The 18,515-nt window shown below is 42.9% G+C and overlaps 1 protein-coding gene across 1 annotated transcript; it reads right to left on the bottom strand.

The window, feature by feature from the left end:
* Window positions 1-582: 582 nt before the first annotated feature.
* On the bottom strand, window positions 583-17,615 carry SSU72 (SSU72 RNA polymerase II CTD phosphatase homolog (S. cerevisiae); the record flags this gene model as incomplete). The annotated part of the gene is made up of 4 exons (XM_008938820.1): window positions 583-1,175; window positions 2,126-2,244; window positions 4,213-4,352; window positions 17,472-17,615. Coding segments are annotated over 4 exons (505 nt in total), but the record flags the coding sequence as incomplete, so codon positions are not given.
* Window positions 17,616-18,515: the final 900 nt, after the last annotated feature.

Genomic DNA, 18,515 nt, shown 5'->3' with positions numbered 1-18,515 from the left:
CAGAAGCCTGAGCTGTGGCTCTGTTTGCACACAGGTACTCAGTTCCTGGACTTCAAGCTGTGACCAGCACGTTTGTTATTGCTGTATGGGAGGAAAATGCTTCTACTCAAAAGATACTTCAGTTTAAAAAAAGCTTGAAACCACTACTGTTGACAGTGGAGTTTGCCACTCCTGCCCATCTTCCTTACAGAAGACACACATACACTTGGCCCTGGCTGCTCCAGTTGCAGCTTCACAGCCTTATAACCACACATGATAACTCAAAAGCCATCAAGATCCCAAAAGATTTTCTGGTCGTGCCCCAATTCATGCAGAGAAAGCAGCTTGCTTTAGCTCAACACAGGATCACAAATCTCTCTGAGCTGCCAAACACAGAGCCCCCAAACACAGACCCCCCCCTGAACGTGGGGCACAGCTCAGGCCTTTCATTCCTGCCGAGGTCTTCCTGCTGTCACTGCCCTCTCCAGGACACTTTGGGTCAAGGAGCATTCTTGTGCCACTGCAGATACTGTGTCCTGCCTCACAGAGAACAGTCCCACTTAGCTTCCTTTTGGAACACAGACAAACTTACAGGGTTTTCATTTTTATTGGATGCTTCCAACTTTATAGCTAATAATATACAGATACTCATTTGCATTGTTCCATTCGTATCCTCACATAGTTCAGCCATTCTGTCACATTAAAATAAGAAAAAAAAAAAAGCACAACTGAAATAAAATAAATTTGTAAGCTGGAAAAATACATTATAAACTTATATTCAAGAAACATTCTCTTTATAATTAAAAACCTACTTGTAATAATTAAAGTAGGATTTAAAGAAAAAAAACTTGATTTTCATTTTTAAATAGGTGGCCTTTGTGTATACTTTTAGTCTTCCCATATGTACAACCCCAACCAGTATCTCTGCCTACCTGTGACAGAATACCTGAAACAAAACAAAAAGACACTGAAAAGGAGTTTTTTAAAAAAAAAAAAAAAAAATCAATACTCATTTTCCAGGAAAATACAGTATGATCAGAACTTTAAACACATGCTTCCCTCATCTGTATTAAGGCCCAAGAGACAGATGTGCTTTAATAAAAGCAGACAGTATGAAGAAAAGTCCTTCCACTTTTCTCTTCGAATTCCTGTAACAGCTCATCTATTTCATTTTCCATGTCTTCTGTGTGCTGTATCTAGAAGAGAAAAAACACTAAGCAGCCAGACTCCAAGGATATGATGCAGCTTACCAAACTGTAACAATTCCATGCTTTTGGCTTCCTGGGGTGTGGAAGCCAGCAGGTGTTTATGGAGAGTCCCAAATAAAGATGGTGCAGAGTAGATGTTAAGAGGAGGAAGGATATGCAGATGCACAAGTGCTTTGTGGATCAGGCAATACCCACCCTCACTGAGCAGCTGCACACCCCCAAGACACAGCTGAAGGTCAAGTCCTTGAACCCTCTTAGGCTTTTTGAATTTGCAAAGGATTCAAGACCAGAATAGATCACACAGGCTGGAGTCAAAAAAAGCCTGTTGCCCCCCTGGAGTGGGGGAACTCATCAACTTGCCCACTGTAGAAGGACAGAGACCTCTTCTCCATCCCCCTGTTACACTGACTGGTTGAGTGCAGCTCATTTCAGCCCTACTGGAAGAGCTGGGGCCCCTGGATGCAGGGGATGGAAGGCACCATTTTTCAGCCCCACATCCTGCACACAGCAGGGTGATGCTATGCAGCACACCTCCAGAGCACGTTTTTCCAAGTGCATCCCAATTCAGAATGCAACTGTGATGTTTAAACCATGCTTATTACAGCTGCTTTTGTAATGGTTTTGTCCAAAGGAGTGTTTGGAGCAGGGGCTCAGGTTGGGTGACAGTTACACACAGAGCTTTGCAACACTGCTTCTGCTGTAAGCTGGCAATGTGTTGGTTTGGATGCACACAGAGTCCAAACTCAGCTATAATTCATCTGTTTGCAGAACAGCTCCAAAAACAACCACAAGAATTTGGGAAGAATCAGGTCTCTTGAGATGGATTTTACTTAACTTCAGTAATATGCAGCACCTTCAAGGTGTAGGAAGCAAACCCCAACCCCTGTGCAGCCAGCTGGGCCCAAGGTACCCTCGGGCAAATAGCCCTCTCTACTTACACACTGGCAGAGCTCACAGATAAGGAAAGCACCCAGGGTGGCCTCCTCATGGTTATCCTGAATGTCCACATTGATCACATGTACTGGCTGACAAGTCTCCTGCTCTCTGGAATTTAAATCTATTTGAAAACAAAACACACGTAACAGCACAAGTTTGGGTGGAATGGCATCATATTGTACACAAGAGTACACACAAGACTTTAAAAAACACACAGGCACTGTCCAGCTCTGCCTTCTCCAAAGCTGTTTTTAGAAAACTAGTTAATATTGTCTTAAGCACTAGTCCCTCTTCAAAAACAGATGGGATTTTGGAAACAAGAGAATTCAGTTCTCTGGAAGGGTCTTATGACATTTTATATGCCCTGCTTACTACACTCTGACAGTCTTTAAAGAGCAGGATAGAGATTCTCAAAGGTCACAAAGGTTTTTGGACTTCCTCACCTAAAGAGTTTTAATTGCTTGGTTTTAAAAAGAAAGCACTCTACATCCAGTGCTCTGGAATTTAAATTGCAAGGTGAACTCCTGCCAGTGAAGCACTGACAGTCCCATTAAAAAATTCTAGCTTTAATATGTTCTGCTTATTAACAAGGGGCAAAGGAGGAAGAATAAAACATCCTCTTCCTACTAATGCACCCGTGTGTTATTGTTGTGCCTCTTTAACTCCTCTTATTACATACTACAAGTTTTTCTCTCCTAACTCCATTCTGCAACTTCACTTTGGCAGCTCTGTCCAGCCTCCCATTTTAAAATTTCAGCTTTGACACCTAGAGCCATGTGGTAGCACCCAAACCTTCTTCCTCTCCTTGGTCAGTGAGGAAGGGCATTGCCATGAAGGCAGAGATGCACAGCTGGGAAGTTAGCAGGTGGTTGCTCTTCACCTTCCTTCCTCAGGATACTCACCTAAAATGTTAGAGGGAAAGGTGCTTTCTATGTGAGACATGCTGAACTTACTGAAGGCCCATTCAGGAACCAGGGCACTTGCTCTCAGAACTCACTAACATATTTCAAACACTTCCCTTAAACATTCAGAACACTAATTGCTCAGCTTCCAGAAGCCCAAATGTATCATGCTCTGTATTGCCTGGGACATGCCCACTGGGGAGTGAAACACAAGGCAACAGCCTTTTAAACCATGTGTGTGGTACTAATTCAGTTGGCTGGAAACCCCTTAAACCTCACGTGAGGCTTCATCCAGCACCTCCTGAGTGAGGCAGGGTCCTCAGCCCAGCAGCTAACTGAGTCCAACCCCCAGCTGAGATTCCTCTGGCATCTCTCACTTTGGCTCTGTTAAGGGCAAAGCCACAGCATGTTTGCAGAGTGTTGGCTGCACTCAAGAACAGTTTCTCCACCTGTACAGGAGGTATCTTGTGGATAAACTGCTCCAGAGGTCACAGGAAGTCTTCCACAGAGAAGGGAAGTTGCAGAAGGAAGAGAACTTGGACTTTGTTTCTCCATCAACCCATGGTGAAAAAAAATGCTCCTCACATACAACTTGCTGGTTTTCTAAAGCCACAAGTGTTTTGAAACCCAACATGTATTTGAACTTCTCCAAGAGCTCACTATTTACTTATGGCAGTCCTTAAAATTGCTCTACATATACATTCTGTGTAGCTGCCAACACCAGCATCTTTTAGAAATAAGTCTTCAGCCATCACTTCTCTGGCACATAAAGTCCCTGTCAATGGACTGTGAGCTCCCACCCCTGCTGGTGCTCCAGCAGCAGACATAGATTGTTTCCAGATTTGTGAAGTAGTTCAGGGAGCTTGCTGGTTTTCTAAAGCCACAAGTGTTTTGAAACCCAACATGTATTTGAACTTCTCCAAGAGCTCACTATTTACTTATGGCAGTCCTTAAAATTGCTCTACATATACATTCTGTGTAGCTGCCAACACCAGCATCTTTTAGAAATAAGTCTTCAGCCATCACTTCTCTGGCACATAAAGCCCCTGGTCAATGGACTGTGAGCTCCCATCCCTGCTGGTGCTCCAGCAGCAGACAGATTGTTTCCAGATTTGTGAAGTATTTCAGGGAGGAGAAGGGAAAAACACACTCAAAATGAACTTGGTTTATCAGTTCAAGGTCCTTACCTTCTACTACTTGATCATAGACTCTTTCTTCACACGTTAGGATCAAATCAAAAACATCTTTGCAGTTCTGGAATCTTTCTGGCCGTGGCTTGATTCTCTTATTTCTGTCCAACATGTGTAAAATTCCATTCTGTGTGTATCTGAAATTGCTTGAGTTAAGTACCGTTGCTTTAAGAAAAGTCATATTTTTGAGCAAATGACCAGTACAATCATTACTGTATCATTAAAATACGATTCTGTTTGCAAATATAAAGCTCAGTGACCACTAAATAGATTCCTGAGGTGGCAGCATGACCCCAATTAAGGTAATTTATTCAGCTTCTGGTTTTCAGAGACCTGTCAGTGTGATTAGTACAACAGTAGAGAGTTTTAAAAAGCCCTCCTAAGAGCTGAGCTCCTCAGAAGGACAACTTTTCTTGGGCAACTATATTTATATCCATAATGCTTAGAACCCTCATACTTAGCAGTTTAGGTGAGCAGAATGTCCTGCATTCCCTGAAGTCACTGCCCCTCACTCCAGGGGCCTCTCTCTTGAAAGTCAATTCCATGGTGTTGCAGTGTCCATCACACATCTGTCTGAAGTCCTGCCCAGGCCTCAGGCTTATGCCACTGACCTTCCAGAGAAAGTCAAATAAATCACAGAACTACAATCCCTTAAAGAGATCCCAAGATATGTACATGGGAATGAAGAGGAACACTGACGTGATGCCTGTCAGAACTTCAGCTGCTGTGTGGAAGGAATCTGTTAGGCTCACTGGTGGCTGTACTGATGCTGGTGCTGTCACCTGGAGGCCCAAGTGCACGCCCTGTATCCCCCTTTCAGGCAGCACTCACTCATCCCACTGTCTCCTCAGCCTTCTGGACATGCAGCTTCATTAGGAGCACACCAGGGTTGACTGTCACACAGATCTGCTCATTTGGCTACAGCTCACTCCCTCTGAAGGTGAAGTTTTATGGGCAAATTAGGAATACCAGGGAAGGTTTGAATTAAGCAAGCCTGGAAACTGCTGCATCTCCTCCTTGCTATTTTTAAACATCTAAGTGCATATTTTTAAATTAAAAAAGCAGTCAGGGTAACAGTCTATAATTTCTTGGGATAACAGAAGGATTCCAAGCAAAAAAACACTCCATCATTAGTAGCAAGTATCTAAGAAGCTGCTTTGGTTTATTTCCTTGTCGAGAAGGTCACATACATACCTAGCAGGGACCTTAATTATTTTCAGGGAACAGTCCTAATCTCCTGTAACAAAAGACCAGCAACTTTCTCTCTACCTTTTTGGAGTTGCCCTCTGCTATCTCGAGTTCTCCTGCCCTGGGTAGCCCAATATAATCTTGGTGCTTCAAAGTGTTCTTGAACAGATCTCAAACAAGCCACCTCCAAAGCTTGAAGTCTTTCAAGGATTTAAACTATGTGAAAAATTAAGCCCATCTTTCTGCCTGGAAGAGTCTAGTTTATATGGAAAATATGTTCAGTTTTCTTAAGTGTCTGCATCATTGCACTTTAACTGCTTTAGAAAATGTCTTTTGAATCACAGACTGGATGTACTTTGTTTATCACAAATATATGTTGTCAACTGACTTCTACTGCATTTCTTTTCTGTAGGTCACCCCTCAGCCTTTTACTACTCTTCCTTCCCTAAATATTCCTCCCTGTATAATTAAAGAACAGTCCTTTATAGCCCAAAGCTACAAAGCAGCTCTTGTAGACCAGCACCCCTGTGAGCCCTCCTTGGGTTTGTCATGCTTGGAAAAAAAATCCACTTTGCTGCAGCCATTCCAGACCTCTGGTTAGTTGCAAAGCATGACAAGGACTGGCACAGCCACTTTCAAGACAAACCTCTGGTGCCTGGCTTTGCTCAGTTTGAAGGTGAGCCCTTTCTGGGCTCATTTCGACATCATGCTGTTCACAGAAAAAAAATCCACAACGTCCCACACACTTTTTGGGGTTCTTTTTTTTCTCCTTTCTAGGATAAAATGTTGCAGGCATCTGTCCTCTAGCTTTCCTGACTGAGCCTGGAGACAGAATTACGCATATTCAAAATCCCACACAGTCAAGCTTTCTGCTTCACAGTCGAGCTTTCTGCTGCCAACTTACAGCTATTTTTTTTCCGTGGGTCCATCTGCCTATAAAAGGAGGCTGAAATCAGCAGTTAACATTCATGACACTTTCATATTTGGCTGTCTGAAATTTTTCCACCTGAAAAAAAAAACCCCAGCACACCATCCTTTCAGCAAGCAGGGGGATGTCATCTGCAGGATTGTTTCAACACAACCCAGCTTCTTTCTCTTCATGAGCTCAGGTGAATGCAAAGACATGACAACTTATTACTGGTTTCCACTACACTGCCAGATGTAAGTCAGGCTCTGCTTTCCCTCCAACAGATTTCAACTCTGTGCTCCCTGTCCTATGCATCTCTGCTCCCTGTCCTATGCATCTCTGCCCTTTCCCTTCAGCAGCCACTTCTCCAGAAGGTACTCAGAGCTTTCAGCACTGGCTTTCAGTGTAGCCTGGCCACAGCAGCCATCTCAACACTGCCATGCTCAGAAATCTAAGAGGCCTCCACCTATGGCAAACTACAGGTATAGTAAATCCATCACATTTTTCCAGGGAGTCCAATTCAGATATCACCTTTATTGGAGTAACTATGCTAAACAGATCCACAGTATAATGAAGTTTATGCATGACAACTCGGTAATGGGAAGACTTGGTATAAAAAGGAGATGTTGCAACACCAGGTGAGTTTTTCCAACAGACACAGCATTGTTGCTCATTCTTGTGGAGACAGCTCTACCCAGCTACTTCTAGTGTTACTGACTGTGCATTCCCTCCATTCACTTCAGTACACCCTGTAACAATGCACTGATGAAGATATACATGTATTTAAAAAGAATAACGAGGGGTATGTGTGTGTGTTTAGATTAAATCCCTAAAGCTGTCATAGTTTCTGCTACCCAAATTTAACATTCCCATTTTTGCCACCCACTCGACAGGTCTCTGTACACGTGGCTGACCATCCTTCACCCTCTGATGGGCTGGTCAGGAACGTGTTCACTGACAGGACCCAGAGCAGCCGTGAGTGGTGAGCTACCTGCAGATGCACAGAGCCACGGCAGCACAGCCTCTGCCCTTCTTCAGCACAGACCACATGCTGACCAGCCTGCTTTTGTTCCCAGCCACCTCTGGCAAAGCAAGGACAAGCAGACTCTGCCTACTGAACATCAGCAAGCAACACTGCTGGACTCTTCTCCCTCACGTTCAGTGTTTGCTTCTGCAGATGTCCTTTCACACGGGCGTTTGCTTTGAGTTGGGCACTTCAAAACCTCTGGCCAATATTATGTGACAAAAGGATGGACATAGGAGTCACTCAGTGCAACAAGAACAAAGAAAATCCCAAGGATCCACCATTCCCTCTCTAAATGCATTTCCCCCTGGGTTCCCAGGCCATTGAAATGTCCTAAAATACCAGCATGTTTCTGAGCTGGTCAAGTCCTCCCCACAAGTCTCTACTGAAAGCCATTTCAGTTAAAGACACCTCAAACTATTCTCCCCAAACACTAGTAATGTTCAGGGGTTTTACAGAACTAGAAGTCTACCTGCTGGTTTCACCCATCTGCACTGCAAGAACTGCTGAGTAGGCCCACGTTGCAAAACATGAGTAAGTCTTGGTAGAAACTGTGGACAGGAGCTTTTGTTAAAGTGAAACTGGGATATGGGAGAACAATGACAGAATAACACAGCTAATCCTGAGAAGCAGAAGGGTTTTCTTGTTCAATATGTTCACATAATTACCTTCACACATTGATTAACTTCTTGCTCTCATCTCCCCAGACCTGCACTGTCTCACAACCTACAATGAGGCTAAAAAAAAAAAAATCCCTACCCCCAAATACTATTTTTCAATATCTGTGTACATCACTCCCCTATTGAGAGCTAACTGCAGCAATTGCTCTGCTTTCACAAAGGGCCAGCTTCCTCTTCTGCTGATAGTCTCCTGTGCAGCTGAATAGAGTGGTGAAGAGTTGGTGGTTACCAGACTATGGAATTTAATAAAATGTGGATTGCTGGTTTTGTTTGGAAATTGGATCCTTACAAACATGAAAGGTATTTCTGGCTATAATTTTGTGACAACTACTACTGGAAATTTAAGAAAAGAAAGTCTAGAGGGGAAATAAAATGCATGTAGCTTTTTCAACACCAGTCAGCCCCAGAGCACTGTATGATGATTCTCTCTCTCAGAGATGATTTGGGTAAAAGATGTTAAAAAAGTGACAGGCAGACTTAGAACAACAAAAACTTCTATAGATGCTACATGGTATTCCATTCAGGTACTATGAAAACAGAAAAAACACCCTCAAGCACATGCCCTTGCATATTTACACTCCTTCCTAATTTGGTTTTCCAGGGTTTGGTCTGTATTTTTGTAACTGTTAGAGTTGTAGTGAACATGCTTATATAGTTATATGAAAATCACTCATGTTGTAATTAATTTTTTTAATGACTCACATGTTAGCACTATATCCCCATTTATGCCTGTTAACAACACACTCATTCCTCTCTTTAGCCATATTTGAGAACAGCAGTTGTTCCAAGTTCTATTTCAGAAGCCAACTTTTTAGGAAACTAAAGATGGTCTTTAGAACAACTTGCAAACCTGTCTGTGAAGAATGAGAGGAGCACAGGGCTTGTCTTCAAAGAGCAGGATCTAGGAGGAAGGTGACATGGAGTTTCTCTGCAGGGATAGGCAGTAACATGTTTTTAATAACTCCTGGATAGAATATGGCACATTTCCTACAGAACTCCACACTGAGACCAGTTCCCCCAACACATCACTACTGGAGAGGGCTGCCAGCACCTGACAGAGCACTACATCACCTGCACTCAAACAGCAGCCAAATGCATCAGGTTTGACTCTCCACTGACAAGAATTCTGCCCCTCTCCCCTCCGTATGAAATGCTACCTACACATCACACCTAACCCAGCCTTAGACCTTCTGCCACTTGTAGACCTCAAGGTTTTATGGTGCACACACTCCTCAGGTAGAAGTGCAAGAGGAGAACAAGAAAAAAGCAAGCTCAGAAACAGAAGACTACAGGAGCATACTGGCTGCAACTTGAGCATTTTTATCAAAGAAACTTATAGAAAGTTATGTAAGAAAACCAAGTTTTATTTGCATTAAATAAAAACAGATACCCTTGTTAGGGCACAAAGGATATTGCAAGATACAGGTACAGAAAGCAGCTGTCTGCACAGAAATTATTATGGATTATGTTGAGAGAACCTGTACTTGAGGTTGACAAAAAGCAACAGAATAGCAAAATAAAAACAGGCCAAGTTTTATTTGCATTAAATAAAAACAGATACCCTTGTTAGGGCACAAAGGATATTGCAAGATACAGGTACAGAAAGCAGCTGTCTGCACAGAAATTATTATGGATTATGTTGAGAGAACCTGTACTTGAGGTTGACAACAGAATAGCAAAAGAAAAACAGGAGGCTTTGATAAGTCCCAAGATCAGAGAGTTACAGGTTGAGAGGTACACTGCACAACAGCAGACACTCCAACCTGGCAGAGTACAAGATCACTGGCTCTTTTCCCAGAGCAGCAGTTTTTTTTTTCAAGAATAGCTGTTAACATCACTGAGAATAAATCTAGTGAATGGTGATTTTTTTTTTCCCCTCCAAGTAACTAGGATGATGGGGCTTCCACCTACCACCTCAACAAGAAAGCAAAATCCTGAACGATTTCTTGATGAATGAGGAATTCAGGAGAATGATAGGGACTAAAATCAGGGTTGGAGACAGCCAGAGGAGTTCTGTTTGCCACTGAATGTTTTGCAGAGCTCAGATTCCAGCTGTAATCAGAATGCTCTGTGAATTCAGCAGGGAGATCCCAACAGCAGTTCAACCTCACAGCTTGGCATTCAGGAATGGATAGAGAAGAGTGACTGTCACCTTAGGCCATCCAAGTTGCATATTTATAAAGAAAGTATATTTCAGAGCTTGCTGAATATATATAACCACCTGGATGAAAAGCACCACATAAGAAATGCAAGCCAGAAAACTTGTGGTTTCACACCCACTTTACACGAACATGATTCAGCACATGATGCTGCATTTTAAGACAAAGGCTTCTTTGTTTTCATTCCTTACTGCTGTTGCTTGCAGAGCTGCATTCTAGTGGTGGCAATCATTACTTCTGAAAGTAAATGGCCTAGGTGCATTCTTCATACCTTAAGAAGAAATTTGGACTTCTACTTTCCAAGCGACTGTGATTTCAACTACAAGAACTGCCTACGTTCCACATGCAGAGTACAAATTGTCTTTAATTTTGGAACTGAAATTGTGTGGTTTTAGTACAAACCAGTTTGTTCCTAAGTCTTTTGTGGCACTGTGTAATTTCTAGTCCTGACACTGAGAATATGCCATCCCAGAATAGCACAGAAATACTAATTTGGGTGAAATACCATGTCTGATAACATTTGTGGCTGCATTGATGACTGGTGAAGAATTGAGGTGTCACTTGTTTTTCATTGCTAAGGACAACCATGTAGTAATTCTAGGCTAGAAGCTGCACAGATAAAAATCCAACTGAGCACACTTGCAGTTGGTCCAAACAAGGCAGCACACCAGTCATGCTCGTTTCCTCCACTCTGGTGGAGCCCTAAAGCTGAGGGCTAGATACCCCCCAACACTGACAGAAGATAAAAAAAATCTTTAGTTAAGCCTAGAGCTCAAGTGCCAAACAATGACTTGTTGGTGCTGAACAGCTGAAACTATATTTGGGGATGAAACAGGATAGATACAGGCTGTCAGAGGGGAAAAGAACAGGAGCAATGGCAAAGCCCACTGCCAAAGAGCTGGAGAGGGGAGATCACAGATACACTGAAGGGACTACCAGAAAGAGAAGGGAACCAGAGACAAGACAAGATATTGACATGGCATGTTTGATGCTGCCACTGAGCAGCTGACTCTGCACTTCATCCAAGTGTGTGCTTCAAGAGAAGTTTCACTTCAGCTGCTGGAATCTACAGCATCCAGGTTGCTTGGCAAGACAGCTCAAAGTCCTGGTAAGTCCAGTATGTGACACAGATGTGTAGCAAAGGAACACACACATTACCAGGAGATGGGCAAGCAAGACTCCTAAGAGGATTCACAAGTATCACACTTTACTTTTGGGTGCTCTTCTCAGGCTTAGAAACAAGCACTAGATTTCAGAACGTAAGCAGCAAATGTAGGACTGGGCAGGAGGAAGTACTCTGAGGTGGCTGTGTGGAAAGAGGCCTGTGAGGAAAACATCAGTCATTGTCTAACACCTCCGAGAGGCAGAGGCTGCAACAGCTATTTTCAAATTGGTTTCTGTTGGTGCCATTGCTTTGTACTGTAAAACAAAGGTAATTTTCTGCTAGAGTTATAGCTGGGTAGGGTAACTCAGATAAAGCAAAGCACAAGCATTACATAAATCAATTAAGCCATTTCATTTCACACATTTGGGAAACCTGAGAACACATTCACTGAGACAGCAGGACCACTTTTTAACAGCAGCATGCTGAGCAAGACTTGCTGGATGAGGTGTGCAGCAAACTCCTTAGTGCAACACTGCCAACAGGATACTGAAGAACAGAGGGATGTGGTTCCTCCACAGGCTGATTAACAGCCAGCTCTGCAACACTTACTTGCACACTAACTGTGTGCCTTGGGCAAATGCTACTTCCACTACCTGGTATGCAAGGAGTCAGAAATAAGTATTCCATAAAGTAGCAGCATCATTTTTGGGAAAGGTAAGGAACTAACTGCCTATTCCTGTTTATATTAGATTCCCTTTTTGGAGACTTATTCTACTGCAGAATGTTTTTGAGAAGAGCTCTCACATATATGCATTTCTCAGGCTGGCTGAGCTCTGCCTGGGATACAAAGCCCTTCAGACACTTCTTGCATGTATGCTGGCAGCAACATGAATAAGATCTTCCAACAAGAATTCCATGCCAGCAGCATCCTCTATACTGAGTGGGATTTTATAAACAGAATTGTGTCAGCCAATTTGTTTCTACTGAGAAAGAAGGTAAGAAGCCAACACACCTCTCCTGCCATTCCCACACTAGACTTCTCATTTGTGCTGCTGAACTCTTTCTGTGTAGATCCATTGCTAAAACCTGGCTCTATTTCCTTGGGTTGAGTCAATGCAGCACCTGGATTCCAAGTGCCAGAACAATTAGATTTGAAATACATAGAAGGATAGAAGGATATAAGCTATCCTTCACAAAACACTGTGATCCAAACAAGTCTGCCAATGCTTGAAGCACACACCTGCACACACTCTGGTGCACTCAGAGAGTACAAGGAGTATGGCCAGTGTAACATGGTAGCAATGGCCATCTTACTCAGGTTGTTCTTACCTTTCACATTTTTCTGATCCTCCTTCTATCAAGATGTGGGTTATTGATCACGTTTCCAAATGCATCCAAAGTTTCCAAACAATCTTTCACTCCTCTCTGTCAGAAGTTTTCAAATTGCTCCTCTGTGGGCAGCTGTAAGATGTCTTACACCACACTGCCAGGACGTGGGGCAGGCTATACAGAAGCGAGTTCTCAAAATGCTCCACGAAGTGGGTGACACAAACCAGCTCAGATGTAGATCATTAGATCACCAGAAAAACTTGGCACAGCTCACTCAATAGCTATGATCTGTACCTTTGGCAGCATTGAGAGGTATTTAAGATTAGAATCATTAAATAAAAACAATGAAGCATCAGATTTTCACTTGCTCTTCCACACCCAAGTGTTACAAGGTTTTTCTTCCATGAACATAACTTGATCACTCTAAAGTCAAAAGCATCAATTCTGTGGCTGATGCCAAGCAGCTTTCCACTACAGTTGAGAGACATTGCACAAGGAACAATTTCTTTCTTCCAGTACTAGTGTTAAGGGGGTTCAGAGGAAACCTTCTGGAAGAAATCACTATTACTACTGAACTTGCTCTGTCCCATGAAGCTAAGCTTGACTGCAAGAGAGGAAACAGGTTTTCTGCAAGAAAAGCCTAACTGCAGTGATGTCCAAGATTTCAGCACTAAAGGATCCTCCCCCATCATCACCCCACAAAGACAGAAAAATTATTCCTCAGCGTAGCCTCACTGCTTCCTCTTCTCAGCTAGTCCTGATCCTCTCTGTGTGTATTCCTCTTCCTCAGCACAGGAGATGGGGTCTCCACAGCCTGGAGAAAGGCACAGCATCTCTCTCCTACACACTTCTACAGTGGAGCCAATTTAGCTCAACAATATCTTTCTGTTTGCCTTCATCTTCTGCAGGGAAATAAAGATTTCAGTTGTTTTCTAGACCCTGTGAGGATCTTCCTGACAGAGCCTACTTCAGGTTTTTTCCTTCCTTCAATTCTGGAACTATTATACAGTCCCTCCCTAAAATACACAGCTCTACAGTGGAGCCAATTTAGCTCAACAATATCTTTCTGTTTGCCTTCATCTTCTGCAGGGAAATAAAGATTTCAGTTGTTTTCTAGAACCTGTGAAGATCTTCCTCATGACAGAACCTACTTCAGGTTTTTTCCTTCCTTCAGTTCTGGAACTATTATACAGTCTTCCCTAAAACCTATGCTTGCTCCAAAGCCACATTTTCCTCCCCTGATGTTCTACCACAATGCATCTTACCAGTTTATACAGCACATCTTCTTAGGCAGATGGAAGACTGGGGGATAAACCAGGGATAAGCATCAGCTAAGGGGAGACCATAATGCTGCAAATGTCTACCAGCAAAGGGATCTGTGTATGGCAGAGGAAACTGGTCCCACTTGTCTGAATGCAAAGGATACTATTAAAAAAACACACCCACAACCACCACAAATCAGCAGTAGCACAAAAAGTACCACACTGACACCCAGCTTAAAAATGGGGCTCACAGAGAAAAAAAAACCTAGATCCCAACCACCTAGATTATCACTACTGAGAGTCCAGTGGGGGCTGTGAAGATGCTGAGGGACAGGAGTCCCTCTCTGAGCAGGAAAGGCTGAGAGGCTGAAAGCCTGGAGAAGACAGAGGGGACCTGATCAACCCTGATCAATAGCTAAAGGGTGGAGGTCATAAGGATGGGGCCAGACTTGTCAGTGGTGCCCAGCAGCAGGACATGGGACAACAGGCACAAACTCAGACCTGGAAGGTTCCATGTGAACATAAAGACAAAAAAAACCAACACACAAACTTCTTTGGTTGATGGTGCCCGAGCCTGGAGCAGCTGCCCAGAGAGGCTGTGGAGTCTCCTGCTCTGGGGAGATTCCAAACCTGCCTGGACACCACCCTGCTCACCCCACTGCAGGGGACCCTGCTGGAGCAGGGGGCTTGGACAAGATGATCTCCAGAGGTCCCTTCCAACCCCACCAGGCTGGGATCCTGTGACTCAGGAAATTTATATTCTAAAAATGCCATGTAGATGTGGATACTTATTTTAACTGTAAGGTTTAACTAGCACATCTGAAAAGGCTTTGAAGTATTTCCATTTCACATGTACTGTAACCACCCACTCGCCTGGACCTGTACACCCCACTCACTAATCCCTTATCCCTGTGCTGCTGAAATCCAACATATGCCTTCAAGGTATGTGAGCTTGTGCTCTGGATTTCACTAATTAACTGTAATGAAGGTGCTTTTAGTCTCTTCAGAGTGGGGTTTTGATAGTTCTTTCCCCTTTCCACAAGGGAAAAAGAGAATTTCAAGGACCTTTTCCCTCTAACACATTTTCAGCCTTGCTCTGATTGATGCCTGAGCTGCTGCAGAAGCTCATTTCTGTTTAGGGCTACTGCTTTCTGAAACAGGGGTCATTAACTTAGCAGGTCAGAGAACATCCTGTGTCCCTTACAGCCCCAATTTCAGAGAGTACCTAGCACCCATAACCCTTTGGACTGTGGTGGGCACACCAAACTGGAGGAAGTACATCACTCCCAGGTGAATGCTGAGCATTCGAACTTCATGTGTCCCACCTCTGGAACATGGAACAAGCAGACAGCTGTCAGGAACAGACACTATTTCAAGCCACACAGAAAGGCTACAGATGACAGTTATCTCAGCTTAGCTGATGAAAGCAAGGCTGGGGAACAGAATAAGCACATAAGTCATATGAAGAACCACACCTTCTTTTGTTTCCTTGTATCAAGTGCACCAAGAGCCCACCAGAAGGGCAGGCCCTCCCACCCTTCAGCAGATGTTTGCAGGCCCATCACCTCTGAAGTAATGCTCACCCAAAAAAACTGAGTGCCCACATGACACTGGTTCTCAGAACACTACTCCAGAAATCTGATGGGTGTAGGTGTGGCTTTACCCTCAAAATTAATTTCTGGAAATGGAGTTGTTGCTTTTTCCACTGACAGTCTTCACCCTGAGAAGCTTAGCTGATATTAACAGAAGCAGAAATGAAGGATGGAGAGGCAATTGTTCTCACCCTATTGGCCCTGCAATGGCTATTGTTTAAACTTGCTTTCTTTTCTCAAAAAAGGCTTAACTGTAACACTGCAAATGCATCTGGGGAACACAGCAACCATCTCCAGCATGGAGCAGAACCAAAATGGTGACTCCAGACTATGCTGAGTAAGGGGGTGGGACTAGACTGGCTCTATTGAAGGGCTGCTGTGTTCAGTACAGCAGCAATGAAGAATGCAACAAGGAAATCCCAAGTCCTTGGTGCTTGTTGAAATTATTGCTCAATTCGAATACTTTTCTTCTGAAGCAATCTTTTTAATCAAGATATGGCATACCTTCAGATGGGTTCACAAGCTTCCTTTTCTCTACAGGCAGAGGGATTAAAAAAAACACCCCAGTGCATCACATGATGCATTAAGATTAAACATTTTGAACTTTTTTTTTTTTAAAAAAGAACTGTAATTAGATATTAGGAAATCAACACCCCTGCAAGGGATGCCACTTGTGTGGAACACCATGCAGAAAGGTACTCCAGTGTGGAATGAGTTCTCACTGTGCTGTGCAGGGTTAATCAAACAGCCCAGCCCTCCTTAACAGAAGTCTTTCTTTGCCCAGTGCAAAAGAAGCCACCACTCTTCGGGTGTCAGGAGCTCAAATTTACTATTTCTGGACAGCAAATACAGCAAAGAATTTTTGTGTAGGTAAGCCATAGTACAAACTGTGCTACCAAACAACTACAGAGATAGCTTTCAAAAAGTTGGGGTAAGAACTTCAGCTAGTTTCTGCAATGTTTCAAGTGTTCTAGTCTCTGACAACCTGTCTAGTCTCACCCAATATTTTAAAAAATATGCATGAATATTGGGCTGAATAAAATTAAGACATTTAAACCATGTTAATATTCCTGTTGGATCTTCAGATGGCCACACCCAAAATTTTATGGGAAAAAGACCCAAAAAAACTTATACCACTAAAAAGTGCAAAGATTGCTCTATTAGATTACTAGGATTCATTTCTGGGATACTTCACTCTAAAGAGTCCTCTATCTCTTAAGTAGAAATTCAGCATATACTGAATATTATGTTACAGGGTTGGGTTTTTTTCTTAATGCTAAATATGAAAGAGATATCTTGTTGCAAAAATAACATCTAGAATGAGTACCCCAATTTGTGGGTTTCCTTAAAAACAAATGAAAAAATCAGCTTTAGATATAGATGTCCTCAAAAACATGGGGTTTGACACTGGTCATGGTTTTCAGTAGTGTGCATAACCTTGATCCCCTCTGCTCTCCAGGGTTCAATGTCACTGGGCTCTCCTATGTCCATTCTTTATAGTATACTATAGGATTTTTTTTTGGTGCACAGATCAAATCACATATCTCAGTGAGAAGGGTGAGCTCTTTAATGGAAGGGATCCTCTCTCCCACAGAAAGTATACTGTAAGCCTTACCTGGCAGTGTGTCTGAGCTAAATACAACATTAGTGTCGAGGTGGCCGCTCTTCGCACATCCATTGTCAGGACAGTCTTTGCACTGAGAGAACAGGATCCACAGTGCAGTGCAGGCAATGGACAATCTGTGACAGCATTAATGTGCTTTCATTCAAGAGCTAAACATGTTAACCCCCTACAAATGAGCATTCTGAATGCGTGCATTGTAACTCAATAGCAATTTACAAGGGAGCATTAGAGGCCCACTGTAAAAAAATAAACCTTCTATAAACTTAAAACATTTTAAGTTCGCCAGTCAAGCAGCTCTAGATCCCTAATGCATAATGCCAAAGAATGAATTACACCTTTCAAGGATGAATCATATTGGATTTTTTAAGGCCATGCCACAGGGATACAGTTCTTTGTCTTTCCTAAGCAGATCATTGTACATCTGATCATATGTTGTTTTGAAATCATAAACATTCGGCTTGTCCGGGGCTGGTCCTGGCAGCTTCACGTGAGTCCCTGTTCCAAAGGACCGGACACTGAATCCTCGTTTGCTGAAAGACAGGAGGGAAGGGGGGGAGAAAAGGCAATTAGGTTGGATGGGCTTTCAACATCAAAGTGCTAAAGAACACACAGAACTTTAAAAACATATCTTAGCAATCAGTCAAATCACAGACAGTTGGGCAACTCTTAACAATTAAATTGCCAAACATACCCAAGGTGCAAATTTCCTTGCAGTGACACACAGCTAGGAGAGAAGCATCTATATCTATAAGGTATTTTCTCAGGATGATGGTACATGGCATTTTGGATATTTCTGTGCTTTCAAGCACCTTGGGCTTGCAACAAGCAAGTTCTGTGTTCACTCTCCAGTGATGCAGCAGAGGCAGAGATGTTCCTGTACTGATAGTAAAGCAACAATATCACCTCCTCAACACTTAGGTATTCTGCTAAAGCTGCTGGGCTAACTTTATTCCCCTTTATTGTGTTGCCAAAACTCTCTCTAGTGTAATTAAATTTGCCTAGTGCAAACATTTGTGTGCCTGGCACTTCTCAAGTGGTCTGAGAAACACACTGGGTAATTCTCTCTACAGAAGTGGGGCAGATGCTGGCTGGTACCTGGAACTCCTGGGTGAGCCAGCCTCATTCCAGTCTGATGAACAACTACTTGTTTAATAATTACAGTTATTAAAAAAATAAAAGGAAGGGATTTGCTTCTCTTTAGGGGTAGTGCCAAAAATGTTCTGGTTAACCTAAATACTTGAAACTCAACAAATCCTTCAGTAATATTAAGTAGCACTACAATATATTGGCTGAGTAGCAGGACCAAAAAAAGAGATTGTTTTCTAGTGGTCTGATGGACAAAATTACATAGTAAAACACCATCACTATTGCCCAGAATAGTGAAACATTTGAACTACCACACAAAAAAAATGAGCCTTCAATGTACATGA

This window comes from Merops nubicus, unplaced genomic scaffold (assembly GCF_000691845.1).
Source record: "Merops nubicus isolate BGI_N331 unplaced genomic scaffold, ASM69184v1 scaffold20884, whole genome shotgun sequence".
Classification (NCBI taxonomy): Eukaryota; Metazoa; Chordata; class Aves; order Coraciiformes; family Meropidae; genus Merops; species Merops nubicus.
Note: the sequence above shows the minus strand (reverse complement) of the source record. Positions and strands in the feature narration are given on the sequence as shown.